The sequence below is a fragment of the Carcharhinus amblyrhynchos genome, chromosome 21 (genome assembly GCF_965287045.1).
Source record: "Carcharhinus amblyrhynchos chromosome 21, sCarAmb.v2.hapA, whole genome shotgun sequence".
NCBI classification, from domain to species: Eukaryota; Metazoa; Chordata; class Chondrichthyes; order Carcharhiniformes; family Carcharhinidae; genus Carcharhinus; species Carcharhinus amblyrhynchos.
The window spans coordinates 34,161,120-34,176,621 of NC_137344.1; the positions used below are offsets into that span (position 1 = coordinate 34,161,120).

General features: G+C 42.3%; 1 protein-coding gene across 1 annotated transcript in view; it reads left to right on the forward strand.

Moving 5' to 3' along the window:
- LOC145356488 (testis-expressed protein 47-like) overlaps positions 1-14,472 on the forward strand; it is a 40,006-nt gene extending 25,534 nt beyond the window's left edge. The window contains exons 6-7 of the mRNA XM_080209217.1: positions 4,409-4,568; positions 14,251-14,472. Of these exons, the coding sequence (XP_080065343.1) occupies positions 4,409-4,568; positions 14,251-14,309 (219 nt within the window). The 3' untranslated portion in view covers positions 14,310-14,472. The remainder of the gene's footprint in view (positions 1-4,408; positions 4,569-14,250) is intronic.
- The last annotated feature ends 1,030 nt before the right edge of the window (positions 14,473-15,502 follow it).

A 15,502-nucleotide genomic window follows, 5' to 3' on the forward strand; every position in this document is an offset into this window, starting at 1 on the left:
AGGCAACAGTGCTAACCACTGTGCCACCATGCTGCCTAACTTCATTCTTTAACCTCCGTGTGCTGCGTATCATTCTCAGCTGAGTGGGGCAACATGTTATTTGAGCTTGGGTGGCACAGTGGTTCATACTGCTACCTCGCACACCAGGGACCTGGGTTCAATTCCAGCCTTGGGTGACTCTGTGTGGGGTTTGCTCATTCTCTCCGTGTCTGCATGGGTTTCCTCCGGGTGCTTCAATTTCCTTCCACAGTCCAAAGATATGCAGGTTAAGTGGATAGGCCATATTGAGTTACCTCTAGGTGTCCCAAAGTGTGTAGATTAGTGGGATTAGGTATGGTAAATGTGTGGGGTTACAGGCTAGGATAGGAGAGGGGGCAGTGGGGGTGACATTAATAAATAAACTTTAAAAAATAACCAGGTCTACCTGGTTATATTACCTACTTACCTAGTTAAAAACACAGATTAATTCAAGGATTTGGACTTTTGCTGAGTTTCAACATACTAAAAAGAGGCAGACATCAGAATGAATAATTCATTTATAAATATTGTTATACAAGGTTGTAGGGGGAAATTTCTCTGAACTCACCTGGTCAGTACTCACAGGATCAGGGAGGATGCTGAATTTTGAACTCGTAGAATAATGCTTATTAACTTCAGTGGATGGTAAAATTGAGCAGGGGTGTAAAACCTTCATTGGACCTAATACCTTAAGTTTTGTGACGAGCAGGATTGGGTAAAATTGACCCTGTTGGACTGGGTGTAAAATTAGTATTCCCTCTGACCTTGGAGGGCCATATTGTTCACTGACCTAAAGTTTTCACATCTACTCTGACATGTCTTCAGTCAATCCTTTAAAGATTAGCTGAGAAATAGTTGAAGAGATGGGTGAGCTCAAATCAACAACGTAACAATCAGGAGATGTTAAAGCAGGTTGCTGACTCACTATTATCCATCTTACAACGCCAAGCAAAGTCCATGTTTACCCCTGATGAGTATACCTTAGGGAGCAAAGATTGGATTTAGACAAATATTGCTTCTGTTCTTTAAGTTTAAGTTTATTTATTAGTGTCACAAGTAGGCTTACATTAACACTGCAATGAAATTACAGTGAAAATCCCCTAGTGCCACATTTGGATACACTGAGGGAGAATTGGGCATGGCCAATGCACCTAACCAGCACATCCTTTGGACTGAGGGAGGAAATCGGAGCACCCGGAGGAAACCTGCATAGACAAAGGGAGAATGTGCAGACTCTACACAGACAGTGACCCAAGCCAGGAATCAAACCCATGACCCTGACACTGAGAAGGCAGCAGTGCTAACACTGTGCCATCGTGCCCCCATCCCGCCTCCCCTTTAGTGATGGCTCTGAAACGAAGACACTAATTACAGATAATTAACAAACATGTTTTGTCTGAAATGGCTTCTATTTTAAATGGGTTAATTTCTCATTTAAAGATAATAGAAAAGAATTGCAAACAAACACACTCAGCTTTCGTTTCTGAGAAAATCATGGTGGAAGTTATTTTTCTTAGAAGTTTTTGTAAGTTAAAGATGCTACATGAATGCAAGTTATTGTTGTATGATATTTCTGATTAGCAGCTCACTTGCTCAGTAATTTACTGCTCAACTCTTCCCCCCACCCCTCTTATTTTAACAAAAAGCTTTTACTAGTCATATTGACCATTGAACCGGTACAAAACAGATTGTTTAGATTGCAGATATGGATGTAGCAGCTAGATTTTGATTTGATTTGATTTGATTTATTACTGTCACATATTAACATGCAGTGAAAAGTATTGTTTCTCGTGCGCTATACAGACAAAACAGACCGTTTGTAGAGAAGGAGAGAGTGCAGAATGTAGTTTTACAGTGATAGCTAGGGGTGTAGGAAAAGATCAACTTAATGCCAGATAGGTGCATTCAAAAGTGTGACAGCAGCAGGGAAGAACATAATAATAATTCCAAAACATCATGCTCTATATTATAGAACGGTATAATCACATTTCAATCTCTAGCTATGAAATATTGATGAAATTTAAAAAGTGATTTCTTTTCAGTGGTACTTGAACACAAACTGAAAGAATCTTATTAAAATTAAGTTAATATGGAATGAGAAACTGTGGAAAGGAGTTCTGAGATAAATTTTTAAAAAAGTATTAATTTCGTTGACATTGGGTGGAATTTCTCCCCCCCAAACCCGGTGTGATTGTTTGTGACAGCAGAGGCATCCCGCCATTGGCCAGCAGCTAGATCTTCCAGCCCCGCCAATATCAGTGCCTTTTCTCATAGCTGTCGCCTGCCGCCGCTGGGGAACCCACAGTGGTGAGTTGCCATCGGTGGGGCTGGATGATCCCACTGTGGGCGGGGGAGAGCCAGAAAACATTGGCCTTTGTTGATAAATACTGACTGTAGAAATTTCTATTGGTACGTACAGAGAAAAAGATTGACAAAAACAAGTGTAGGCCCCTTGAGGTCAAAAATGGGAGAATTCATAATGGGGAGTAAAGAAATGGCCAAGGGATTAATTTTGTATTTTGCTTCAGTCTTCACAAAGGAAGAAATGAGTAATGTACCAGAAATACTGAGAGAAACATGTTTTAGTGAGGAGCTGAAGGAAATCAGCATTAGTAGAGAAATGGTTTTGGGGAAATTGATGGGATTGAAGGTGGAAAGATCTCCAGATCCTGATAATCTTTATCCCAGAGTACTTAAGGAAGCAGAAATAGTAGATCCAGTGGTGGTCATTTTCCAAAATTCTTAATTCTCTGGACTGGTTCCCACAGCTTGGAGGGCAGCTAATGTAGGCCCATTATTCAAAAAGGGAGGTAGAAAGAAAACAGGAAATTATAGACCAATGAGCCTAATGTTGGTACTGGAGAAGTTGCTAGAATCTATTATCAAGGATTTTATAACTCAGCACTTGGAAGGCAATGGTATAATCAAACAAACTCAGCATGGATTTACAAAAGGGAAACCATGCTTGATAAGTCTATTGAAATTTTTTTGAGGATGTAACTTGTAGAGTTGACCGAGGAGAACCCCTGGATGTGGTTTATTCAGACTTTCAGGAGGCTTTTGACAAGGTCTCACATAACAGACTATTATGTAAAGTTAAAGCACATTGGATAGATAATGTCTTGAGATGGATAGAAAGCTGGTTAGCAGACAGGAAGCAAAGAATTGGCATAATGGGTCTTTTTCTGATTGACAGTCAGTGAGTAGTGGGGTTTCTGCAGGGATCTGTGTTAGGACCCCAACTGTTCACATTATGTATTAATGATGTAGAAGCGGGAACTGAATGTATTATCTCCAAATTTGCAGATGATACAAAGTTGGGTGGGAGGGTGAACTGTGAGAAGGAAGCAGAGATTTGGACAAGGTGTGTGTGTGTGTTGGGGGGTTGGAGGAAGCATAGACATGGCAGATGCAGTATAATATGGATAAATATGAGGTTATCCATTTTGGTAGCAATAATAGGAAGTCAGATTATTACTTGAGTGGGTATAAATTGAGAGAGGTGGATACTCAAGAGACCTTGATGTCCTTGTGCATCAGTTACTGAAAGTAATGCACAGGTACAGCAGGCAGTAAAGGGGACAAATGGTATATTGGCCTTCACAGTGAGGAGATTTGAGTATAGGAATAGGGATGTTCTGCTGCAATTGTATTGGGTGTTGGTGAGGTCATACCTGGAGTATTGTGTGCAGTTTTGCTGTCCTTATCTGAGGAAGATGTTCTTACTATAGAGTGAATGCAGCAAAAGTTTATCAGGCTGATTCCTGGGATGGTAGGTCTGTCATATGAGGAGAGACTAAATTGGTTAGATTGTATTCACTGGAGTTCAAAAGAGTGAGAGGGGATCTCATAGAAACTTATAAAATTCTAACAGGGTTAGACAAGGTAGATTCAGAAAGAATGTTCCTGATGGTGGGGGAGTCCAGAAGTGAGGCCATAGTTTGAGGATAAGGGGAAATCTTTTAGAACTGAGGTGAGGGGAAATTTCTTCACCCAGAGGGTGATGAATGTGTGGAATTAGTACAGGATGTAGTTGAGGCCAAAGTATTGCCTGATTTCAAGAAGAAATTAGATATGGTTCTTGGGGCTAAAGGGATCAAGGACCCACTTCTGCTGGGGAGCAGGGAGGCTGAACACATGAGAGATTTTTGTGTTATTCAGTTTGTTAATTATGTAGCTGTGAGGAGCATGTCGAAACTTGGGATGAGGCAGACAGGGAGTGATCTGCTCCATTGTCAGGAAGTGGTCTGCCCTGCTGTCAGGAATCACCATCAGAAAAAATGCGGTGGGAAGCTGGAAACTCCTTGGTCACTCCATTGCTGGTCCTTACTTGCCCTCAACAATGTGGCCTAATTCTCTTCTTGTTTCCATTCTCTGTCTCTTTCCATAGGAATTACCGCACAGACCAGCAGATTCCGTGCTAGACAATGTGCCGGAACTGATTTTTCCCGAGGATCTGATTCGACGGCTCCTGAGATCCAATGAACTTTTAACTCCTGCCCAATTTCTGTGCATGTACAATGGTTCAGTAAGCGTAATTATGGATTCAGGTAGGTTAGGATCATTCTCTAAGGAATGTAAAGAACACAGAGAAGCATACAAGCTAATGAGACATGTAGAAATTTGAATGGTGAAGAGAAATATCTGTGCAAAATGTGCTTTTGGTTAAGCCTTGAAATGCTATTTAATCATTTCACAAGAAGCATTGCTGCGTTAATCTTTCTGTGAACTGGGTTTGGTTGGATCTTTTACACGTTGGCTCCAGTGGTTGGTTCTGTTTTTAAACATTCATTTTTGGGATGAGGGCCTGAACTTCCTGTCCATTCACGTCTGTCAGATCTTCTGGTCCTGTCTCAGGATCCACACCCGTGAAGGGTACGTTCAACAGGGAAGTATGTTGACAGTGGTGGGGCCAGAAGTTGCCACTGCTGGCCAATGGCGGGCCACCTCTGTCGCCGCTAAATACGCAGTGGGTTGAGTGGAAAATTCCGGCCAGTGTCTCGCTAGCAAGGCCAACATTTATTGTCTATATCTGATTGCCTTTGAGAAGGTGGTAGTGAGCTACCTTCTTTAACCACTGCAGTCCCTATCGGAAAGATACTTCCATATCACTGTTAGGTGGCGAGTTTCAGAATTTCAACCCAACAACAATGAAGGAACAGTAATACGTGTCCAAGTCAGAATGGCATGTGACTTGGTGGAAAACTTGCTAGTGACTGTGTTTCCATTCCCTATTCTACTCCTCGTTCTTCTAGGCAGATAGAGATTTCTTGCTTGAAGTGCTATTGGAGAAATCTTGATGTGCTGCAATAGTACAACCTGTAGCTACACTGCAGTACAGTGCACAGGTAGTGGAAGAAGTGGAGGATTAAGGTGACAGATGGGTTGCTGATGGGTTGTCCTGGAAGATATCGAGTTTCTTGAGTGTTGTTGGAGATGCACAGATCCAGGCAATGGAAGATGTCGTATCATGCTCCAGACTTGCACCCTTTAGGTGGTGGAGAGGCTTTGGTGAGTGAGGTGAGCCAAGTGCCACATAATGCCCAGTTTCTGTGGTCACCCTCACTAAGTTTTAGGAAAGTAGTCAATTGGTATCTGGATCTGCTGCAGAGTAAAGTCATCTGACAGGAGGTAGCCAGCAATGTGTAGGATCAAGGCTCTGAACTAGAACTCTCTGACTCACTGAGGTGCGTGAGGACAAAAACATGGTGCCTGTGACCCAAAGAACCAGGAAACATTGCAATGGGTAATCACATGAATGTATGGAACCACAATTTGTATATAAGATTAATCATGTTTATGTTTACTAAAGTACAGGTGGGGGTGAGGGGTGACAGAGAGTTTGTGCAGAGGAGTGAGTGGGCAGTTTTATCCTGTGACTGCCTCTTGTTACCTTGTCTCCTCTTTGAGCTTTCCTTGTTTTAAACATAAACAGACACAAATATGTAAATATAAAAAAAATTGAACGTGCTGACTTTTTTGGGATTGCTCTCCTGGAATTCCACATCAAAGGAATTTGTAGCAAATGAGAAAATCCCTCTTCTGCTTACAAAGCCAGGAAGCTGCCTGACTAAAAAGAGTGATTAGTACTGGGGATAAGAGGAAATGGAATAAGGTTCCTCTTCAAAAGAGAGAAATGCGCAGATTCAATAAAGAAATCAGCCTTGTCTTTGTCAAAGTGAATGCAATATTTGAAAATGATCTTCTCCAGATTTAAAATTAGATGAAATGTGATAATAGTTTAAATAAGGAAATGATCCTTTAGTCTCCAAACTGTCTTTACACTTGTAGCTGTGGGAATATCCTACAACTTATTCTTGAGAAGTCACATACAGGATGCATTAAGGTTTGAATTTTAACTATTTAACTCGAAGTACAAAATGAAAACCATAGCATGCTGAAACCATTGGGTTCATTCCATTGATTACCACATTCTCAGGAAGGTGCGTAGCTTGGATAATTGGAATTACAATGTTTTTACCCTATTCCTTTGGAACACAGAGCTGGAGATGCTTCACTATAGAACACATCCTTGAATTCCTCTCACCTCCTTCTCTTCACAGGAATCCTTTTCAACTTTAATTTAACCTAATTTTGGAACCACTGATGTGAAGCATCAGGAAATTCTATGGTAGAATTCTCCCATGGCCCCACCAGCAAGTTCAATGATGCAGGGATGGGGGTGGGGGGTGGAATGTGGCAAGAATGCAAAAATTATTTTCATTTTCAATTTGGCGTGAATTTCCAGGCAGGACCTTCCTCCAGTGCCCGCAGTGGATCAGGAACCTGCTGGTGGCCGGTGTGAATCTGATTTACATTCCACTAATGGGATGCAGGTGAAGGCTTGACTATAATGCTCTCCTCTTGCCCAATTCTCCATGGCGTCAGTGAGAAAACAGGGAACTCAGCTGAATGATGCCTGGAGATGCCTCTGGAGTTCAGGATGGGGGCTGCTGGCAAGCCTGGACCCCAGAACACCACAGCATTAAGTAGGGGAGCATTTAGAAGTGGATCTAATAATGTGTTATCATCGAGGAGGTTTATCTACCAACTTTAGAATGTTCCTGGACGTCCATCTTCTTTCTCAGGATGCCCATATTCCAGCTTCGGAGTCCTCCCAGAGTTCCATCTTCTTTCAGGAAGTCCATCTTCTTTCTTCAATAGTAGGTCAGTAATGTTGAGCCCATTTTTAACATGGTGCCTGGATACGATGATAGACTATGCTGTATTATGCCTGCCTTGCCACAGAAGACAGTGTAAAAGATTCAGTTGTATCATTAATGCAGTCAGGGCCAAAAGATCCGGCATCGTTTCCCGCCATCCTCTGCAGTGGGAAACACTCGACGTTCCCACTCTTGCCACAGGACTCAATCCCAAATGGGAGAATTCCACACCTGGGTTTCTCTCTAATTTGATGTTCAAACCATCGCTTATTAACTTCTGGAAGGTTCCTGATTGCAGTTTGATGGGTCTTAATTTTCTTCTTTTTAATTCATTTGTGGGGCAAGGGCATCACTGGCTGGCCAGCATTTATTGCCCATCCCTTGTTGCCCGAGGGCAGTTGAGAGTCAGCCACACTGCTGTGGCTCTGAGTTACATGTAGGCCAGACCAGGCAAGGATGGCAGAGTTCCTTCACTAAAGGATGTTAGTGAACCACATGGGTTTTTCTGACAATCGACAATGGTTCCATGGTCATCAGTAGATTCTTAATTCCAAGTATTTTTTATGGAATTCAAATTCCACCATCTGCCGTGGTGGGATTCGAACCCGGGTCCCAGAACATTAGCTGAGTTTCTGGATTAATAGTCTAGCAATAATACCACTAGGCCATGACTTCCCCCTTTCTAAGTGGATTTGAAGGTTTAAATTGTCATTCCCACACACTAACCCAATATAAGTAAACTTCCCTGTAATTTCTGTCTGATTACGTAATGTAGGAAACACTATCTGCTCCTTAGAAAATCCAAAGAAACCTCACTGATGGAGGTCTGGCATTGTTCCGGTGAAAAGTCTGACAACACCAGGTTTTAGTCCAACCTATTTATTTGATAATATTCTCACAAGCTTTCGAGGGGACAGCCTCTTCGTCAGGTGAATGGAGAGTTCTGGCCTCAGACAGAGCATATAAAGCACAGACAGTTTAGAGAATACTGATTAAAATGCGAATCCTTACACCTAACCTGCTGTTCAAGACCTGAATTGGCTGACAATGTGAGTGGTAGGAGCACTGATCACAGTTTAAAGAGATGTGTATTGTCTCCAGACAGTACAGTAAGTGAGGTTTTGCAAACCCAGGCAAGTCATGGGGGTTACAGATAGTGCGACATGAACCCAAGATCCCTGTTGAGACCGTCCTCATGTGTGCGGAACTTGGCTATCAGTCTCTGCTCAGCGACTCTGCGCTGTCGTGTGTTGTGAAGGCCGCCTTGGAGAATGCTTACCCGAAGGTCAGAGGCTGAATGCCCGTGACCGATCTCCTCAGAAGACAAACACGGGACACAGTGGACAGAGTTCCCTTCGTCGTCCAGTACTTCCCCGGAGCGGAGAAGCTACGACATCTTCTCCGGAGTCTTCAACATATCATTGATGAAGACGAACATCTCGCCAGGGCCATCCCCACACCCCCACTTCTTGCTTTCAGACAACCACACAACCTCAAACAGACCATTGTTCGCAGCAAACTACCCAGCCTTCAGGAGAACAGTGACCACAATACCACACAACCCTGTCACAGCAACCTCTGCAAGACATGCCGGATCATCGACATGGATACCATCATCACACGTGAGAATACCATCCACCAGGTACATGGTAAATACTCTTGCAACTCGGCCAACATTGTCTACCTGATACGTTGCAAGAAAGGATGTCCCGAAGCATGGTACATTGGGGAGACCATGCAGACGCTACGACAACGGATGAATGAACATCGCTCGACAGTCACCAGGCAAGACTGTTCCCTTCCTGTTGGCGAACACTTCAGTGGTCACGGGCATTCAGCCTCTGACCTTCGGGTAAGCATTCTCCAAGGCGGCCTTCACAACACACGACAGCGCAGAGTCGCTGAGCAGAGACTGATAGCCAAGTTCCGCACACATGAGGACGGTCTCAACAGGGATCTTGGGTTCATGTCGCACTATCTGTAACCCCCGTGACTTGCCTGGGTTTGCAAAACCTCACTTACTGTACTGTCTGGAGACAATACACATCTCTTTAAACTGTGATCAGTGCTCCTACCACTCACATTGTCAGCCACTTCAGGTCTTGAACAGCAGGTTAGGTGTAAGGATTCGCATTTTAATCAGTAATCTCTAAACTGTCTGTGCTTTATATGCTCTGTCTGAGGCCAGAACTCTCCATTCACCTGACGAAGAGGCTGTCCCCTCGAAAGCTTGTGAGAATATTATCAAATAAATAGGTTGGACTAAAACCTGGTGTTGTCAGACTTTTTACTGTGTTTACGCCAGTCCAACGCCGGCATACCCACATCATTGTTCCGGTGAACATGGATACTGTTTATTTGGATGAATTTTGTGCTTAAAAGCATGCTTCTAAATTGATATATACAAATGGTCTTAGTATAAACAGACCAGAGATAAAACACCCAATACGTCTGGAAGGTTGAATCATGCTTAAGAATTGTGAACTAGTGAACACTTTTGAAACTATTGATTAATTTACTTTGGGCTTATGCAGTCCATTTTCAGATTTGACATTGAATGTTACTGTCCTTCCTAGATTATTAAATGAATTGACATTTTCTAATGTGCCTCCACTTACCATGATGTTGCGTATTGGAGCATCCTTTTTTTAGTCATTACCATAATGGACGTTTTCTTGTAGTTGAGTGTAAACCCATATCCACCACTTTTTTCTCTGACTGTGTCAATCAACTTTGTTTAAACTTAGATGATTCAAAACCTAGTAAAATTATTTATCAGCAAAACTGAAGTTACCTTCTTCAGTTCCTGTTGGCACTGCAGTAATGTCCTTCACCCAGCAGCCCCAGACTGATTCCAAAATTGCTCAGTTCTGATTCAGTCTCTTCTCCAATAACCATTTCAGTTTGCTTTCTTTCACCTGTAAAAAATAAAAGCTCAGTTGTGTCCATCCTTCCCCTTTTGATGTCAATTACTTAATATATGTTTAACCCTTGAGGTTGAATATGTTCAATGTTGCCTGTGGCAGCCTTCCCATTTCCAACATCCGTAAACTACAAATTGACTGGAATGTCAAGGTTCATGCCTTTTTTTATTCATTTGTGGGTCATGGATGTTGCATCAGCATTTATTGCCCGCCCCTGGTTGCCCAAGGGCAGTTGAGAGTCAACCGCATTGCTGTGACTCTGGAGTTACACATAGGCCAAACCAGGTAAGGATAGCAGATTTCCTTCCCTAAAAGACGTTAGTTAACCAGATGGGTTTTTCCAACAATCGACAATGGCTTCATGGTCACCAGTAAATACTTGATTCCAGATTTTTTTTATTGAATTCAAATCCCACCACAGCAGGTGGTGGGATTTAAACCTGGGTCCCCACAACATTAGCTGGCTTTCTGGACTAAAAGTCCAGCAATAATACCACTAGATCATCACCTCTCCATAATACCATTATGTCGAGCTTTACCAAGTTCTACTGCACCCTGTGTTCTGGAGAATTGACTTTTATCTTCAGATTCATGGCCACCTCACCTTCAAGTCTTCCCCATCGGCTTTGTCCTTCCTGAGCCTTGCAACTCCTCTGGCCACATATTCCTTCACATGTTCTCCAATCCTCTTACATCCCACTTTTTCTCCTTCATTGGTGATTGCTCCTTGAGCCACTAAGCCTTTAAGCTCCAGAACTCCCTCCCTGCTTTCTTTAGCCTCCGAAGAGCTATTATCTTCAACCTTGTCCACTGTTCCCCTCTCTTTTACCTTTCCTCCTCTTATTAAGTTTCTAATTGTTGCCTTTCGTAAAACAAATGCGTGCGTCGACAAAGTCCTACAGAAATGCAAACTGTTGAGAATCAACCTGCAGAGGACATTCAATTTTCATTCAATCAAAAAACTTTTGCCAGCTTCTGCGCTTAGCCTGCACATTGATTAGGTGCCAGTCTAAAGTATGTACTGTGGCACTGTTGTGTTTTTGTTTTATTACATGCTTGCTTTTTTATATTGGTTAAAGGGCATGTTTTTGGAAGCACCAACATAACAACTGTTTAGAGTGTTCTCTGACAGAAGGTATGGTGTTGTCAGACATCGCTAGTACGCACATTGCCCATTTGCACGGTTTAAAATTATGAGTGCTTTCATTAATTTACCTCATTGAAATGACTGTGCCTTAACCTGCATGAAACATGTTACATATTAACTGCATGCCAGTCTTTGAGTAATATCTTGAATGCAGCATTAAGTAGCCAATGTAGCTGGTCATTTAGTTGTGCTGATACAGTATCGATGTTTACTCGTACTCACTGTGTCCTCCACATCCCATTAAGAGTACATCCCATTAAGAGTATAATAAAATGTGCGCTTGAAAGATTTGAATTGATTTGTTATTGTCACATATATTAACGTGTAGTGAAAAGTATTGTTTCTTGTGTGCGATACAGACAAAGCATACCTTTCATAGATAAGGTAAGTAGAGTGTGCAGAATGTAGTGTTATAGCCATAGCTAGGGTGTATAGAAAGACCAACTTAATGCAAGGTAGGTCCATTCAAAAGTCTGATGACAGCAAGGAAGAAACTGTTCTTGAGTCGGTTGGTACGTGACCTCAGACTTTTATACCTTTTTCCTGATGGAAGTAGATGGAAGAGAGAATATTTGGGGTGCATGGGGTCCTTGATTATGCTGGCTGCTTTTGCGAGGCAGTGGGAAGTGTAGACAGAGTCAATGGATGGGTGGCTGATTTGAATGATGGATTGGGCTACATTCACAACCTTTTGTAGTTTCTTGCGGTCTTGGGCAGAGCAGGCGCCATACCAAGCTGTGATACAACCAGAAAGAATGCTTTCTGTGGTGCATCTGTAAAAGCTGATGAGAGTCGTAGCTGACATGCCATACCAACAAATGGTTTGATTCCATGTACATCTGCTAGAAGTTCAAACAATTCATGAAGGTTTTTTTTTGCCTATTGAAATAGGTTTAACAAAAATACCAAGCCACAAAAAAAACTAGAGTTCAACTATTGATTTATTGGGAGGATTGTGTCCAATTCAAACTAAGTACAAGTTACGTATGTAACTGGATTTAAACAGCACTAGATTTTCAGTCATGCTCTTAGTTCGACTGACTTTCAAGGCTGCAGATTGAGCTTTGCTGCTCTATTAAATGTTTCATTAGTTCTTGGGGAAAGATTTGGAGACAATGGAATACCCCGCAGATTGGCAAGGAAAGGAAATGGGCAAAAAGCCCCAACACTTGCAGCTGCTGTGTCTCCATCTGCAGCGAGACACCAGCATTGACTGCAGCCAAGGTATAATCAACAGCCCTGGACTGTCCCGGCAGGAAGGGGGCAGAATGAGTGGAAGGCGGCAATGAAACGGGGATAATAGTGATTTGCTTTAAAAGGTTTAATCGAAGATTCGGGGCTGCCTACTTGCCAGGCAGCTGCCACAAGCCGAAGGCCCTCATTTAGAGCATTACAATTCAAGATCTCTAATGTTTAACTATAATAATGTGGGGACTCATTGAACGTGAGTGATTACAGGCTAGAAGAGAGTATTGCTTTATTCACTGCCTCAGGGTGTCTTTTCAAAATTTGCTTTTTCAAATGGCTTCTTTCTTACAGAGCTGAAATATTATTGTGGGGCACAGCTGACAACATTTACTGATCGTGATTACGTATTCCGTTCATTTCAGCTGCACCGTGTTGAGAATTTGTTCCTCTCTGTTAAAAAGGGGCAATTTTTGTGTCAATTTTCTGTAGCAACCAATCAAAACACTGCCTTGCATACAACTAATTTTTATCTAATGGTGTGGCAACATGTGAAAAAGAATCAACTTGATGACTTTTACATTCTAAAACTGGATTAGAACTTGACAATGTACAAATAATAGTAAAGCCAGCAAAGGGTTCTAAAATCTGTTGTCCCTGCTGTTTAGATAATTGGAAATCACTGGGAGGCTATTCAAATACATCGAATTATTATCATAAAAAGTTTTGATCACAAACATTAATTGAAAAGGATAGAAATTATACTAGAAGATTTTATTTTAAATTATACATGTTACAAAATGCAGCAGCAATGAAATATCTTATTGATCTTAAAATGCATTAAATATACAACAAGGGTGGCACAGTGGTTAGCACTGTTGCCTCACAACACCAGCAGTCTGGGTTCGATTCCCGCCTTGGGTCACTGTCTGTATGGAGTTTGCATGTTCTCCCCGTTTCCTCCGGTTTCCTCCCACAGCCCAAAGATGTGCAGGTTAGGTGGATTGGCCATGCTAAATTACCCCTCAGCATCCCAAGATGTGTAGGTTATGGGGATTAGCGCAGTAAATATGTCGGGTTACGGGGATAGGGCCTGGGTAAGATGAAGGCTCGAGGGGGGGTAAATGGCCTTCTTCTGCACTGTAGGGATTCTATGATTCTGTGAACTTGCTGCATTTGAGCTGTGTCTGCAGCTAAAGACAAACCATCTGTTTCTAACCTCCTTGCAGTGCAAACTTCCAAGTCATAATCAACAATAGCACAGGCTACTCACCTCCAGATTTCTCTTTCCTGCTAGAATGTGGCATGCAGCCACATCACACTGATTTTGTCTCTATCTCTCCTCTTACTAAGTCCTGGAACTTCAGCAGTAGAGAACCATATTTAGAAATGATGATTGCAGTGGGTGAATGTTAGTTGCCATGACTTTAAGTTTATCCATTCTTCCAATCTTGGCTACGAGACTGTTGGCTCCTGGCCAGGCACTAATCAATGTAGTTACATTTCTAGGAGCAAGTGGGAGGTACTCTTTATGGGGAAGGAGAGCAGGAATAACCAAATCCTCTCTCTCGAGAGGCACATCAATAAGCTATAGACAACAAAGCCTGCAGCCCAATCCATCTAATTCCCCAACTGAAGACAATCTTTTAATCTGTTCCCCTCTTTAGTTTTTTGTTATCCGGTGCTCATGTCAAATTCATTCAACATCCAGTAGGATAAGGCAGGATAGAGATGGTTTCACAAACGTTCGCTATGTGACATGTGTATGTGGTCAGTTATGGCTGTTTTCTAATATAAATGTGCTCTTTTACAGAACTTGTATGGCCCAAGGCGGAACATTTATTGCCCGAGAGTAGAAAAGGTGCTTGTTAAACATGGGCTGGGTTTGGTCCACGTATACAAGCTGAGAACTCATCAGTGAAGAAGGTTGTAGTTTGCTTCAGAATTGAAAATGCCGTGATTACCAAGAATTATTAATGGAAAAACTGGAATGTGTAAAATGAACACACACGTACTTCCACAGAAAAATAAAGGAATGGTGCTATCATGCATAATGGACTCCTTTTCACTGTTATGACAATATATTTTTATGGTTTAAAAGCTTACTTATTAGTGTCACAAGCAGGCTTACATTAACATTGCAAACAAGTTGCTGTGAAAGTCCTCTAGTTGTCACAGTCTGGCGCCTGTTCGGGTACACTGAGGAAGAACTTAGCATGGCCATTTCACCTAACCAGCACGTCTTTTGGACTGTGGAAGGAAACTGGAGCACCCGGAGGAAACCCAAGCAGACATGGGGAGAACATGCAGACTCAGTGAAGCCCAGTGAAGCAGTTGAGGCTACCTCATTGAATGTTTTTAAGGCAAGGATAGATTAATTTTTGAACAGTAAAGGAATTAAGGGTTATGGTGAGTGGGTCGGTAAGTGGAGCTGAGTCCAAAAAAAAATCAGCCATGATCTTATTGAATGGCGGAGCAGAGTTGAGGGGCCAGATGGCCGACTCCTGCTCCTAGACCTTATGTTCTTATTACTCCGCACAGACAATGACCCAAGCCGTGAATCGAACCTGGGCCCCTGGGGCTGTGAGGCCATAGTGCTAGCCACTGTGCATCTTATGTGCAAGATATCATCAATTCCTCAAAAGGTCAAAGAGAATTTTTGGGGAAATAAGTCCGCATGTCAACGAAATAAATTTTAGTAAATGTATACATTGGATTGTCCAACCAATTCAGTGTTTGCAATGAGTAAAGTGATGAATATTTTTATGTCCAGCTTCAAATCCAATCCAGGCTGGTAGGATGAATTCTGGTTGTGGCAGTCCACAGTGATTCAGATAATGTTTCCTCTAAGCTGCGCATGCACACAGCCACTCAATAACCTGGAAGTTACCGTGTAGACAACTTACAACCTTCCCGTTAATGATAATGTACGTGTGAGCCCAAGGGGGGGGGGGAAAAATAAAGATAACGTATTCAAATGAACAGGCCACACACACAGTAAAAGATTTCGTTGGGACACTGATCTCAACACATGTCCTGATAAATATGAGTTTCCAATGTGAAAC